General features: G+C 36.7%; 1 protein-coding gene across 2 annotated transcripts in view; it reads right to left on the reverse strand.

The window, feature by feature from the left end:
• LOC143854828 (putative serine protease EDA2) overlaps positions 1-15889 on the reverse strand; it is a 96059-nt gene that overhangs the window by 32915 nt on the left and 47255 nt on the right. For both annotated transcript variants that reach the window (XM_077364937.1, XM_077364936.1), the window contains exons 4-9: positions 11358-11540; positions 10762-10878; positions 8185-8238; positions 7999-8070; positions 6046-6154; positions 5827-5923 (exon numbers count right to left, since the gene is read on the reverse strand). In XM_077364937.1, the coding sequence (XP_077221052.1) occupies positions 5827-5923; positions 6046-6154; positions 7999-8070; positions 8185-8238; positions 10762-10878; positions 11358-11540 (632 nt within the window). The remainder of the gene's footprint in view (positions 1-5826; positions 5924-6045; positions 6155-7998; positions 8071-8184; positions 8239-10761; positions 10879-11357; positions 11541-15889) is intronic.

Below are 15889 nucleotides of genomic sequence, written 5' to 3' on the forward strand. Positions count from 1 at the left end.
TATAGTGTTAGAAAGTATGCCCTAAAAGCCATTGTTTAGTGTATTGAACCTTCATTATTTTGTTTTATGACATCTATTGGGTACTTTACAGGAGTAGGAAGCATGGTAAGAATGGTTATGCACCCGTGGATTCACAGATATTAAGGGGCGGGGAGACATGACATTCCAGTTCTTTGCAGACCTAAAACGTTCCCGGCTGGGGTTGAGACTGGACATCTCTTCCTAGACACAACCAGCATCATAGCTGCTTCCATAATGAGTTAGGGTGGTGGCTTATCTCGGTCACTTAGATTGTTGACCCTAAGTAGGTAGAATGGGTGCGGTAAATGGTTCACGCACTGAACCGGGTCATTTACAGAATAGCTTGTGGACAAGGATAGGAATAACGCTATACTGTTAGTCAGGACCCTTTATATGTCCTAAGACCTGAGGGGTCATATTGGTCTGTGGGCCCACCATATGGCTTTAGTCTACTCAGAGTGGTCCCGTGTAATGACTGCCATTCAACTTCCTCTTGGAAACCTTAAGATTTAGGCCATTGGATCATTAGATCATATTTTCGAGGGTGGAGATTGTCGATCCATCTTTAATCAACCCTCGATCTTAAAAATTTAGTCACTTTTTCCCCTTTTATTAACTTAGATCCATTGATCTCAGAATCAATGGCTATTGAAAGGTTATAACTAAATTCTCTAAATGAGAGAAGGATAGAAGATTTTTCGTAAAAATAAATTTCCATGGAAAATATCACTTAAAACAAGGAAAACAAAACGCTAGAATTAAGACGCAGAGGCCCACGTTTTCCCTTTATGGGGAAACGTGCGTACACTCCTAAATGGAGTGTGGGCCCACTTTCAGTTTATTTAAAACCTAAAAATAAGTGATATTGCTTGATTTCTTGGAATATGATAAAAAATATTCAAAGTATATTGAGATATAATAGGGAATAACTATTGACCAATTAGAAAGGAGTGACTGGGAGATAAAATAGGAGGTTCCCTAATATTGTGGTCATATTCACGATCTCCACTGATGGGAGAATCGTGCGCACCACTCAAAATCTGAGTTGTGTGCATCTTCTTTTATCTTTCTTATATTTTGAAAATTAAATCCTTAAAAATAGCTAAGATACCTTATAGATAAGATTAAGGGATTGGGTTTTTAGCAGCTTGCCATATCTCTTTGATTCACCTTAGGTGTCTTTTATCAATCAAAAGATAGTGGAAGAAAGCAAGCGCGTATGCTCTCCCCATTCACTCACGCCAACAGTAACGGAGAAAGAGAATAGAGTGGAAAAAAAACGGAGAGAGAGAAGAAATAGGAGAATAAAGAGAAGGAGAAAGATTAGACTTAGTCTCTTCAAAAAACCTAGATCGAATCCAAGTATATTGTTATTTTATGATTTAATGATGTCTTTAATAAACAAACCCTAATCTTAAGATCCAAGTGGTTTTTTTTTTAAAAAAAAGGGAAATAATGTGATCCATGATATAGATCTTAATGGTGACCCTTTTCTTTTAAAAATAAGATCACATGCATGATATTTATAATTTGGATATATTTTTTTCCTTCAAGAACAGTTCATGTCTATGGTATTTATGATATAGAGGCAATGTTCTTTCAAGAATAGTCGCACGCATGATAGCTATGACATAAATAAGTATTTTCCTTTAAATATATATATATATATATATATATATCAGTTCTGTAAAGTAAAAAAATCCAATGATCTTGTGGTTATTTACACCACTAGTTTGGTCATTCTTATATGTTGGGATAAATCAGATGATTTACGAGTGTCACTTCATTATTTGATCAATTCTATGTGCTGAGAATAACCAAATGACTTTCAAATTTTTCTTACATTTTTGGCAGTTCCAATACAAATATTTTGTTATCAGTTTTATAAATAGATATAGATCGAATGATTTGTGTGTGTGTGTGTGTGTGTGTGTATGTCTATATATATTTATTGTGAATACTTAGTGTATATAACCCCAATACCAGATAATCTTTACAATACTTGTATCTCAAAGTCGTTTGAATCAAATAACTTTGTAAATACAAATTTTTATTCTTGTCAGTTCTTTGATCCATTAAATATATGCACAGATTTATTAGTCCCCTATAATTATACATGTTTAACTACGGACTTTCGACTGTTCATTTTGGACAAGCGATTTTATTTGCAAGTATAGGTTTTCGACAGTCGTATTTGATCAAATGACCTTGTAATTGTATTTATTGTTTTAGGTACTACATATATATCTGTGTGTCAGGTCATTAGTACCAAATAATTTTTATGTGTTCTCCTTGGTCGTCAGGCCTATATAATCAAATATAATAAGATGGTTCATATGTTTTCCTTTGTTTATCAGCTCTAAATAAGTAAAAAAAAATGATTTGATAGTGTTGTGTACCCCACTTTGGAGCCAAAAAACTGTTCAGATTTTTGGGCTGCCGGTGTGTGGTTTTTGGAGAACACACAGGCCCAGATTTGGTACTGTTTTCGTGCCATAAATTTGAGCACAAATCTGTCCAGAATTATGTTCCATATGTATAAGTATTTTGGGTCCAAATCGGACCAGATTTGGATCGCGCTGATTTATGATTTTTAGGTCCCAAAATGGGCCTAGCTTGTGATTTAAAGTAAAGTTATCTTTAGTCCCAAAACAGGACAGCAAAGTAGTGTTAGAGAAAGTGTGGTTAGAGTCCCAAAACAGGCCAATTTGGGACTTGTATGTGAGTGTGTTGTGAGAACATTAAACCTAGGTTTATTTGACATCGTTCTGTTCATTAATTGACTCCAAATTCATCGCCTCTCAATTCCAAGGCAGGTGATAGCTAGACCTTATCAGTATGGTTATTCAATGAATTCAATGGTGATGAAGATTTGTGTATGGCGTTAGATATTAGTTATTTTCTAGTACTGCCGTTATTTACTTCTCGTTAAACTTGGTTTAACTGTTCAAGCATATGTCGTTTAGAAATTTTAATGCTCAATAAGAAATGAACCCAATAACCACTCTCATTTATGTATATGGAAAGATTAAGAAGTCAAAGAATAAAATAAAGAAAGAATGAATGAAGACGTAAATGGGAAAGGGTGATGGGATAGGGGTACAACTTGGGTCGGGTTGAACCCGAATTTTGGGCGGGTTGGGTTAACAAAATTCGGGTTGGGTTCGGGTCTAGGTTGGGGTTTGGCAACCCGACCAAAATTCGGGTTGGGTTGGGTTGGGTTGGGTTGGGCATCAGGCAACCCGACCCAACCCGTATCCCGGCAAAGAATAAGATTAGCACGTTACTTTTTGACATTTTTAGTTTTTCACGTGTTGTTTTTTCTAGCTTCTAATTTTCTATCCTTGAAAATATAATAGTGTATATTTTATATACTTATCAAAAAGTCAAAAACAAAAAGTAAAAGCAAACCCTAACCTAGAAAGTGGAAATCCTTATTTTCTAATTCTCTTTGAGAAAAGCCAGCAGCCTCCAATCCTCCATCGGACCATCTCTCATTCTTCTTCGGTTCTTCCGCCACAGAACCTACAAGGTTCTCTCTCTCTCTCTCTCTCTCTCTCTCTCTCTCTCTCTCTCTCTCTCTCTCTCTCTCTCGATTTTTTTCATTAAGATTTAAAGAGACATTTTTTTCATTAAGAATTAAAGAGGCATTTTATGGGGTAACTGATTTAAAGAGGCATTTTTTTCATTAAGATTTCAGTAAAAACCCAACCCAACTTGGGAAATCGGGTTGGGTTGGGTTTGGGTTAGGGAAAAATCAATTTGGGTAGGGTTGGGTTGGGTTAGCCAAGCCGGGTTGAAACTTGGGTTGGGTTGGGTTAGGGTTGGGGGTTGAAGTTTTTGGGTTGGGTTGGGTTGGCCTCAACCCGACCTAACCCGACCCGAGTTGCACCCCTATGATGGGAGGCCGTAGAGCCATCCCCGGATAATAAGAAAAGATAAATGAATAAATATAAAACTTGGGAGGGTCGCGCAACTCCCTCGTTGATGTTGGAATCCTATAAAGATTATAAGTCTCTAGGCGGTATGATCTATCAGAAAACATCTGCACGGAATGGACCATGTGGGCAAAGACAACAAGCTCATGGGAGCTGGAGTGTCTTGGGTTAAAAGATATGTCAATAATGATAAACCAGAAATGTAGTATATAAATTTCATATTTCTTTATGTTGATAGAGTTCGATTTCTATTCCGTTCTTATAGTTTTAACTATCCTTAATTGATTCTTGTGCCTTATGGATTTACTGTTTCCAGCATATCTCTACTCAGTATTCATTTCTATTATTTATCTTTATTCGTTGATTCTAACCTATACACATTTATTTAAATTTGTTGTCTTAATTGGTAACCAATACTGGTATCGTCTCTATCACAAACTGCTGTGTAACCCAGATTTCCCCCCCACCAGGAGAACGTGGAAGAGGAAGCGTTCGTAAATGAGGAAACTTGAGTTCAAGGAGTGGGTTGAAGAATAATTGAAAAAGTGGGAGGCATCGATATCCGTCAATTCCCGTGAGTCTTTTCATTAGAGCTAGTGGAGTTTCGTTCTATTTATTTTAGGACTTTGAGTTATCTTGCTAGTGGAGTTTCGTTCTATTTATTTTAGGACTTTGAGTTATCTTGAGTTTCATACTATACATTTTTTAATTATATGTGGTTAAGACTAAATTTATTTGGAATCAGTTTTGTGGATGACAGGTTTATGGTGCTAACTATGTTTTTTTTTTTTAAATGATGGTAATTTTGACAGGTTGAGTTGCTCGTAGCGACCCGTCAGATTGGGTCGTTACATCCCGGGTTCGGGGTCACTTACGGGTAGTATTGGGCCTTAGGGTAACCCATGGGATCAATAGGAATGCCCAACAAGGAATCCTCCACCTTTGTTTAAGAGGAAAGTCATTTACAGTTTTGACTCGGCTAATCCTTCTAAATATGCATGGCCAGATGGATTGATAAAGTGTTTATCAAATGGTTTTCGACAACAAATGTTTGTTTTTCAAAGGAATTGTAAATCCATTTGCGAGCCCAAGCTGATAGATTAAAAGGTATAACATTGGGTGGGCCAAGGGGTTAATTGATGCCAACCACCGTAAGACCTAACCCGGTAAATAAATTATTGGAAGGACATAGACATTGGATGTGATTAGAGGTATGTTGATCTAACAGTCATCTTCAAGGTCACCTGGTGGGGACTTCAAGCCTAATGTGACCCTAGTTGGACTACATTGTGTAGGTCACAGTAGGGCCCATCTTGGTCTCTGCAGGATCATCATTGGATCCCTGCATCAATCCCACTCATAACTCGCTTTACCCGTTACGATCCATGGACGATCAGTGTCCCGGATTTATAGATCACATGGGTGGATCAGATTTATTGTACTAGTTACACGGAGAATTTACATTGTATGTATCGTTTATGTACTTTAGTGCATATATGGTGTATATTAATTGATTAATTAATTTACAGAATTAATTAATTAATTTGAGAAAGCCGGAATCACCAAATTGGTGAAGATTTATGTGGAGGAGATAAATCGAGAGAGTTTCCGTTATTTAAGAAAAACGTTTTTGGAAACAAAATATAAAGGAGGAGATATATATATATATATATATATATATATATAGAGAGAGAGAGAGAGAGAGAGTTTTCATTACTTCCATCAGTATTTTACCATGAAAACCTTGAATTGTTTGGTTTCATGGATTGGCTTGTTGTTTGTGTTCTGTGTCTAAAGATTACTTGCAATCAAACAACCTTAATAGCAAAAAGCAAATGAAGGCCAAATATGGTAAGCGGAGACATGCCTTGTATCAATCTTGGAAGAACGGATGCTATCATTTGAGGGTGCTACTTGGAAATAGGCAACCTCAGTACAAACTTGGAACCACCATAAACGATCACCTGAAACAAAACAGAGCAATAAAAACACTTAATTAACCTGTGAAATCATGAATTGTTCCATAGTCCATAAAAAGAAATTTGCTTGACCAAAAATATTTAGTCCCAAGGTCAAAATAGATTACCTCTGTCTTCAGTAAGCTCTGTTTTCTTCAAATGTTGCTGATCATAAGTTTGAACTTGTACACCAAAACTTCCAAGGTAATAATCTTTCACATAGTTAGCGTATGCATCCTGAACAAATGGTGTGGTAGTCGTGGATTTAAATTTCGGTTTTGGTTTCGGTTTCAGCCTTGGCCAAAACCGAAATTTCGGCCGAAATCATGTTAAAAAAAAGCATTAACTAATCATTTCAGTAATTTCGGCTGAAATTTCCGAAAAAAAAATTAATTTGTTTTAAAAAAAATGAATTTCTCGACTAAATTTCTGAAATTTCTGAAAATCCAAAATTTCGGGTTTCGCGAAATTTCGGTTTCGGTCCCAGTTGAAATCCGAAAGAAATTTAAAACTATGGCGGTAGTTCAACATCAGCAGCACAATATAAATGCCTATATAAACAATATTTCTCTTGAATTGTTCGTTCTTGGTAGGGGAGCTGGGCAAACTAACGACCTCAAATTTGTGACATGGTAGATTTATGCCAGACTTTGATTTTCTAAAAGAATGATCAACAAGGAAAAATTCACAACACACTAAGTAAGCATCAGAGAAATAAAAAATGAAAGTCTGCTTAATAGCCAGCATATTATCTACCATGATCCATATTTTATGTAGCGGTCAAAAATTAATTCAACATGGAAGAAAGTTGGACAAGTCAGCTCATTTTGTCATTGGCGTACAAGATTAAATGAACGATATAGGTGACAAGTCAACTCATATTGTCATTGGCATACAAAAAATTAACGATATAGGTGATTCCGGTGTGAAAGACATCATTTATGTAAGGCTCACCAGAGAATATGATAATGCCGATCAACTATTCATTTTTACATTATGGCATCGGTTGCATCACATATACCTCCCTCTCTTTCACATTTACGAATATATCATTATTTATGTGATACATGTAATAGCTAGAAATATAATGTGTAATAAATAACACATAACATAATAGATAAGTTGTAGTCTCACAGAATCTCATTTATTATGAATAATGCGGAAGACTTCTCCCTGGCATTCAGTTTGTTTGTTTGTTTTTTTGTTTTTGATTTTTTTAGCTTTCTTTGTGGCTTTGTTCAAGACAAACTTGCTGTAGGTTGATATCTAAAATGTTGTATATTATTGGCAAATATGCATCTCTTCCTTGTGCGTAACTGGAGGTGATTTCTAATATCAGTTTTAGGTCAGTTATGTCTTCTAAATGTTCTGTTAATAAGTATGATGTGCATCTAACATGTTAAAAAAATATATGATTACATCAATTATGTGACATATATTGTTTTTGATGTATCATTAATATAATTTGCCCTCAACCAAGTGTGCAAGCCCAGTTTGGGTTCCCAACCCACGACAGAAATATGAGTGGAAAAATGACAGTGCAAACCGACCACTTAAAACATCAAACTCCAAGGATGGTAAGAGTAGAAATCTAGATGGTAATGTTAATGGATGAAATGGAAATCATGAAGACACTGGGCACAGTATATATATAACTTAGAAATCAATTCACTTTCTCATTGACTTTGAGTGAATGACTTCGATGTAGAACAAATTTGCATTATCACCATGGTTTTAAATTTAGGCCAAAATACCGAAATTTCGGCCAAAATATTGGAAATTTCGGTAATTTCGGCCGAAATTTCCGCAAAATATAATTTTTTAAAATTTTTTCCAAAATTTCGGCCGAAGTTACTGAAATTTCACATTAATAAAATTTGTTTTTTTTACCGAAATTTCAGTTTCGGCTAGGTCCGAAACCAAAACCAAAAGTTTAAACCTTGATTATCACTAGGTAAGAAAGAAACACAAGGAAAACTATGCAGCACTCATATTGAATTCAAACAAAATGTGAGAAATGGAAAATTAGGCCAATGCTCCACTCAAATATAAGTAACGATTGCCAAGAGAGATGAGCCTACCACCAAATTCTTTCCAGATTTCTTCGCATCGAGAAGAGGGGAACATAGTACATCCGGATTACCATACTGAAACTGTATAGTTTGATAACATACAGATTACTTATTTCAAAAAAAAAAACAAAAACAAAAACAAAAAGTTTTCATTAATTCAATTTGAATGGCATTCATTTATAAATCATTGCATACCGCAATAACTGCAGCATCTGCCAGCAAGTAAAGAAAATCAGCATCAATTGTAAGCTGCAACCAAAGACCAAAGTAAAGAATTTTAACACAAAAATTCCAACTATTTGGGGAGCTATCCCAAGGGATATTAGAAAACACAGATATCAATATAGACTAAGCTTTACTTCCCATAAACAAAAAAGGCATCAAGAAAAAAATTTGGGAGCTAAATTACTCAAATACTAGAAAATAAGTGGCATATCCATATCTAACATAAGAGTAAAATATGTATCAATGACATACTCATAACATCCATACCCAGCTAAAATAGCTTGAGGCATATGTGAATAAGAATTGAAAACAATAAATCATTTTTTGATGGATCCTTGTCCAAGTAGTGATGCCTTTCCGGGGCCTATAGAGATAGTAAGACACATTAAGCTCACTTGCTCAATTCCAGTCCCTGTAGCAGTGCATGTGCAGAGTATGACTATCCGCCCCAATTGATTCCAACCCCTGTAGCTATCTCATGGGCAAAAAATGATAATTCATTCTATTCACAATTCTGTTTCCTGTCTAAAGCTTTTATTTCTCAACCAATTTTCAACTTTCTTATGAACCATAATCTCCATATCCCCTTCTCTGATATCTTTCCCCCAAGGTTTTAAATTTTGCTTCCGCTTTCGGTACCCACTAATTCATTTTATTCACAATTCTGTTTCCTATCTAAAGCTTTTATTCCTAAAGTGTCTCCAATATACAGCGAGAGAGACAGATAGAATTCAATGAATATAAAATTGGAGGAAGAGTTAGTTTAAAGTTTAAGGTTTTTTTGAGGGGGGTAGGGGTGGACATGGGGATGGTGTAACAGCAAATTTTAGTTAAATAAGAGTTAATAATAAAAGCGGAGGTAAACACAATATTAAAAAAAAACAGTTTTTCACACTTTACACAACACAAAAACATGTCAACATGCCTACATTAAGCCTAAGATGTCTAGCAGTAGGTTTACAGTTATCGAAAGGAGTGTCGATACGTGTTGAGAGTTGAGACACGTTGGTGTCAACACGTGCTCACGCTTGCCAGCTGTAAATTCAAATTGTCGGCTAAAGCAAAGGAAATTTTCTGGTAGAGTTCAGAAATGTTTCCAAAAGTTGGCTTCTCTCACAAGCCAATTCAAATGGGAACAGGCCGGAAACAGTGGAGCAAAAGGTTTCCAAATTGAAGGTTTTTACCACAATAAATTAGAGGATTCTGGACAGAAAGTTATGTAGGAGGGAAACAAAACCAGACTTGGTTTCAGCAAGACTAGAAAAAAAATTAAGAGGATTCTATGAAAATTGTGCAGTACAGTAAGAAAAAAATTGAAATTTTCCAGTGCAAAAAATATTCAAACAAGGAGATTTACCAGAAATGAAGGTTAATCAGAGTTCTCTTTCAAAGAGTTGAAGGTTTTCAAGAAGATTCTAGTTGTTTTATTGGCTATAAATCATTGCAGCAGCAATTTTTAGCTGCGGAAGTATTCTACATTTCTATTTTCAGGGCTGTTTTGGAAGTTCAATTAGGTTGGAAATAGCAGTTTTAATTGAAATGGAGTTTGTTAGATGTATCGCATTATATTGAGGGTATACGGGTCATTTCACTAATATACCCTAACTTGTTTTCGGTATGCCCCTTCCTCTTTTTACTCCATCAATTTGGCACGAGTCACTTCTTCTCACTGGAGCATCCAAAGGCCTACGTCGGATATGCCCAAACCATCTTAAGCGGTGCTCTCTCATCTTATACTCAATTGGTGCCACCCCCACCTTTTTATAGATGCCTTCATCTTTAATTCTATCTAACCCTTTGTGGCCGCACATCCATCTAAGCATTCGCATCTCCGCTACACTCATCTTATGCACATACTGCTTCTTGTTGGCCCAACATTCTGAGCCATACAGCATGGCTGGCCTCACAGCTGTCTTATAAAATTTTCCCTTCAACTTGATAGGTATTTTACTGTCGCACAGAACTCCTGAAGCATGCTTCCACTTCAACCAACCTGCTCTTATTCTTTGAGTAACATCCTCTTCAATCTCTCCTTCCTTATGTAGGATTAAACCAAGATAGTGAAAAATAGGTACCTCCTGTCCAGTCATATTTACATCCTCACCCCGCCTCCTTACATTACTAAAGGTGCACTCCATATACTCTGTCTTAGTCCTACTCAGTCTAAAGTCACTCCATGTACTCTTATATACCTCACACTCTTCTCTCATTCTCTTCCAGTCTTCCTTTAGTTAGCAGAGTTTCTTTTTTCTAATGATGTATATGTGTCTGTTCACATTCAGTTTTATGCATGTTAGTTTATGCAGTACATCTCCTTTAGTTAACAGATATGGCATGATGAAAACAAGTTTCCAGCAGGAAATAACTGGCCAAATCTCCACTGAGATTGAGTATGGTTTTGGAGATGATTATTTAAAAGCATATGGTAGGCTCCAGCAAGACTAGAAGGCGCAAAATTCTCAATACAATAAATTATGTAGGCTTCGACCCAAGTTTCGAGGTAAACACAAGATCAACATTCACCTGCTTATTAAGAATGACCCATACCTTAGCGGCACCAAACAAATTCTTTACTCCTCTTGCATCTGAATGAAGTAGTTCTTCCACAAGTTTAGTAATTTCTTGTAGTGCAGCCTTACAATCAGAGCCAGCTGACTCTCCAATCTGCAGCAAGAAGACCATACAAGAGTTATCTCCTTACAAGCCTAAATCATGGTTTTAAATTTCGGCCAAAATACCAAAATTTCGGATTTCGGTTGGGACCGATACCAAAACCACCTATATCCGAAATTTAGGCGAAAATTTTGGGAAAATGTAATTTTTAAATATTTTTCCAAAATTTCGGTAATTTCGGCCGAAATTTCGGCACAATAATGAAATTTGCTTCTTTTTCTTTTTTTTTTTGCTTTTTTTTTACCGAATTTCGGCCGAAATTTCGGTTTCGGCTACATCCGAAACCGAAACTGAAATTTAAACCTTGGCCTAAATGACAAAAGCAAATAGGATGCCATTCAACAAGATGGAACCATAGAGAGCAATGAAATATTAAAATGAAAGAGAGAGGGGGCATAGAGAGAAAAATGTAATGAAAAAAGTACATTGATGAATATATACTCAGACATGCAAGAAATATAACAAAGCACCTGTACGTCAAATTCTGGGAAGTTGTAAACAGCGAGAACAACTGCAGAACTTGCAAGGCTTCCGCATGTTAAATGAGGGAACTTTAAACGGAACCAGGCACTAAGTGCTCCAGGATATGAAACACCAAAAACAAACCAGGGGTTTTCAGCATTTGACTGATTTAGCTTTACATTCAAAGATTCCTGCAGGGAAATGAATAATTAATAAGAAAATAAGATATCATAAGAAATAGAATCAGGACGAAAAAATGGAAATCAGTGAAAAATAATAGAAGACAGACATTAGGTTATGTCAAATTCATATCATAAAAAACAGTTTGCAATGAAAGAATAAACAGATTAACGTTGACTGCCACTTGGTGTTTGTTTCCAAGTTGATTAGCATACTTCATGTCTCAAGATAAATAGCAAACACATTCGATAAATTTCGAGGAAGATGTCTTCAAAGCATTTTAAGCAAGATGGACATGATAGGCATATATGCCCTAGTCTGAGGCATTGTGTTGTAATGTATGGAGAAAGTTAACTAAGGAATTATTGCCCTAGTCTGAGGCATAGTGTTGTAATGTACGAACAATTTTAACTGAGGAATTATAGGAATTATTTTGTGAATTTTGTTGAGTCATGTTTGTTAATGTATGGGTATTCTTCTAATTTCCTCTGATGTCATTAGTTAGGATGAGTGGACCACGTTTTGGGTATTGGGAAGCTGTAATTTTTTATATTTTATTTTTTTTAACGCCAGGGAAGCCCTAATTTTTTTTTCTCACCTAAAACTTTTCTTCTTGGACAAACTTATAATACCATTTATATCTGGTGATAAGTGCTGCTCATCTACTATCATGAATCCTCATAGGTAGGTGCATTGATCAACTTTTGAATGCTCATTAGTATTAAAAATAGCATCCTCAGGCCCATCCCATCATAATTCTATTCCCCTTCATTCCTGACTAATATTGCACCACCTCGTACTAAATGGCACAAGATTATGACAAAGAATTTACATTGTGAAGGACAATTGACTCTTCAAATCTTTTTCGTTTATAGAGATTCCATCGCATTCAATCACAGACAACTAGGAGAATGGCAATGTGGAGATTGCAGATAAATCAACTGTTGAGTATGGTTGTATATGTGCACGCCCCACTTTGGGGGTATTTATGTCTTTTTCTATATATATATATGTGAGGAAATGGTTTGTGTGTAGCTGCACAGATAGCTTATTTGTGCATGGCTGCCACAAACCATGGGGGGGGCACATTTTTGGAGGGATCCAAAGCATTCGTTTGGAAGGCCCTTCCATGGATAGGGGTGTGTACCAAAAATCAGCCCTATAGGATCATCCTAACTCAATCAAAGTTGGAGGGGAAAATGGATAGACACTGTTTCTGCCCATTTTTTCCCTCCACAAATGGCAGGGTTAGGACAATCCTATAGGGCTGATTTTTAGTACACACCCTATCCATGGAAGGGGCTTCCAAATGAATGCTTTAGATCCCTCCAAAAATGTGGCCCCCCCATGGTTTGTGGCAGCCATGCACAGATAAGCTATCTGAGCAGCTGCACACAAACCATTTCTTCTCTCTCTCTCTCTCTCTCTCTCTCTCTCTCTCTCTCTCTCTCTATATATATATATATATATATATATATATATATATATATATATATATATATATATATATATATAAGGGCGAGGTTTCTGAGCTCGAGCTCAGGCTGAGCTAGAGCTCATAATACACCATCTCCCATAGTTGTTTGACTCATCCAACCCATTCATTTTATAGGACCTCACATAGATAGGATGTTCCTAACAAACCATCTCCATACCATAATCCTAACCATTCAATCTATAGAACATCTTCTAGCCATCCATTTTAAACCTCCACAAATCATAAACCTAACCATAACCTACAACCTTAACCATAACCATAATCCTAATCATAACCTATACAATGAATGGTTGGATAAATCAAACAACTATGGGAGACATGGTTTCTGAGCTCTAGCTCAGGCTGAGCTCGAGCTCAGAAACCTTTTCACATATATATATATATATATATATATATATATATATATAAACCCACTTTTTCCTCTCATAGGGTGTTGTACCATATGTGAACCCACTTTAACCCTTTGAAGACTAACATTAACCAATTTTTCAATACAAATCAGTCCCTAAACCTTCCTAATCTACTTCTATCTCTTTGACTTGATGTTCTAAACAGAGATTATCTTGTGGTTGGTTCCGGGCAATTGTTTGGTGATTTTATCACATTGGTGGTGCATTGTAAGCCCAAGGGTTCCCATGGGTTAATCATTCATCCTACCTTCTTGTTTTGATGCTAGCAAACCAAATTGATTAGCATTTATGGCCTGATGTGTTGATTTGAGGTGCGTCATTACACAACTCTTCACAACACATGGCTTGTGGATCAAGAATCAAAGGAACCAAGAGCTTACACCTACATTGAAGACATCCTCATTCGGAGATGTTCGAATCAAGAAGCTCAACATGAAGATCCCACAAGTTCCTAAGCAAGTGTCAAGAAGGAGCTTGGAGTTGAACATGCCATGGTGACACCTCATGTACCTCAACATGCATTGAAGGTTGGAGGACATGTCACAAGAGCCAAGACATAGTTCAAGATGTTCACTCAAGCCGAAGAAGTCCAAGAAAGTGCAAAGGAGCCAAGACATTCCAAGAAGACTCAAGCTTCTTATTTTTAGAATGTATTTGGAGTCCTCTTGATTTTATGTTTAAATGCACTTTCAAAAGGTTTTCAAAATTGGTTTTTATACTTAACATTTTACATCTTTGAAAAACATCAACACACCCAAAAATGTGTTTGAAAACCTTGGACTTAAGCCCAAAGACCATAGCCCAAAAGCCCTTGGATTTTAAAGTTAAAATGGAATTTCACTCAGGACCGGTCAACCAAGCTAGGCCGGGCGACTGCGGGATGGAACGTGGAAATCCAGGCCATCTCGAGTTTTATCGGGCCGGTCGACCGGGTCAAGCCGGGCGACCGCGGATATGTGTTTGTTTCAAAATAGAACAATCCTACATGGGTTTGGGCGGGCGACCGCTGTGGGTCGGTCGACCGAGATAGGTTTTTTAGCCAAATTAATTGAGCAAACAGTAATCCCTCGTCGGGCGACCGCCATGTGACCGGTCGACCGCGACGGTAAGAAATTTGAAAATAGAATAGGGCGCCAGATAGGGGCGGGTGACCACAGTAGCTCGGTCGACCGCCGCGGTTGAGCAAACTAGCCGTTGAAGCGTTTTCTGCTTGACTTTTTCAAGCCGTTTATTTGCAGTTTTACCCCAAACGGTCATATTTTCAAATACACTATATATACATCATTAGAACCTATCTCTATAAGCTTTTGAACATTTGATAAAGATCAAAATCCCATTTCTCTTTGAGCTTCAACTTTTCATTCAAAAGCAAAAACCTCTTTGAACTTGTATTTCAACATTCTTTCAAGAGGCACTCCATAGGGCTTTTATCTTTGCTATCTTTAGGAGTGATTGTGAGCTTTCAACTTTGTAATCAGCCTATTAAGAGGCATTGAGAGTTTTTTATTTTTATTTGTTCTTCATGTGAGGGCCTCCTCTTCGGCCCGTAAAGAAATGTGAAGAAAAGAGTCTCCGATACGGCCCGTGAAGAAAGGTGAATCATGTGCAAGGGTTTGATTCCCTTGTCAAGGCTTCGTGCGAGGGGCTTCGCTTTGGCCCTTAAGAATGGAAAAGCAAGGGTTTGTTCCCTTTTGAGATGAAGGAGTCGGGTGTACGGCTTCATCATTTTAGGGGAGATCCCAAGGAGGTAAACTTGGAAGAGTGGAGTCGGTCAAGTTGTGACCGAACCACTATAAATCTTGTGTTCCTTGTGGATGTCTCTTTTCCTTCTCTCTTGCACGTGTGGTGATTGGTAGTCTCTAACCTAACTTGTTTTTGTGCTTTTAATTGAACAAGGGTTAGTAAATGCACTTGACTAAATTGTTTAAACCCTAAGTATTATAATATCCATTTGAACAAGGGTTAGCTAAATGTGCATGATTAGAAAGTCTAAATCCTAGCTTTCATTGATATATATATTTGAACAAGGGTTCGACTAATTAGTGCTTAATTAAATGGATTAATTTTTAATCTCCCTTAATTAAGCCTAAAAATTATAATTGACCAATTCACCCCCCCCCTTTTGGATTGTCACACCTGTATTTCATTTGGTATATCAGAGCTTAGGTTCTTAAAGAGATTTTTAAATCTTAAAAATCTACAAGAGAAAAGATCTATGAAAATTCCTATGGATTTTGAGAAAGGCCGATCCACCCTAATTCCTCCATTCTTTGATGGAAAGAATTATGGAGCTTGGAAAGCACAAATGCTAGCCTATCTCAAATCCATAGATCATGACATTTTAGATGTTATTAAAGAGGGAATTTTTTTTTTAAGGAAATGCACTGAAGGTGATATGAAATTGTTTTCCTTGAACTCAAAGGCTATGATTTTATTGTGTTGTGGTTTAACT

The sequence above is a fragment of the Tasmannia lanceolata genome, unplaced genomic scaffold (assembly GCF_043159265.1).
Source record: "Tasmannia lanceolata isolate RefF3 unplaced genomic scaffold, GAP_Taslan_0.1 ptg000020l, whole genome shotgun sequence".
Lineage (NCBI taxonomy): Eukaryota > Viridiplantae > Streptophyta > Magnoliopsida > Canellales > Winteraceae > Tasmannia > Tasmannia lanceolata.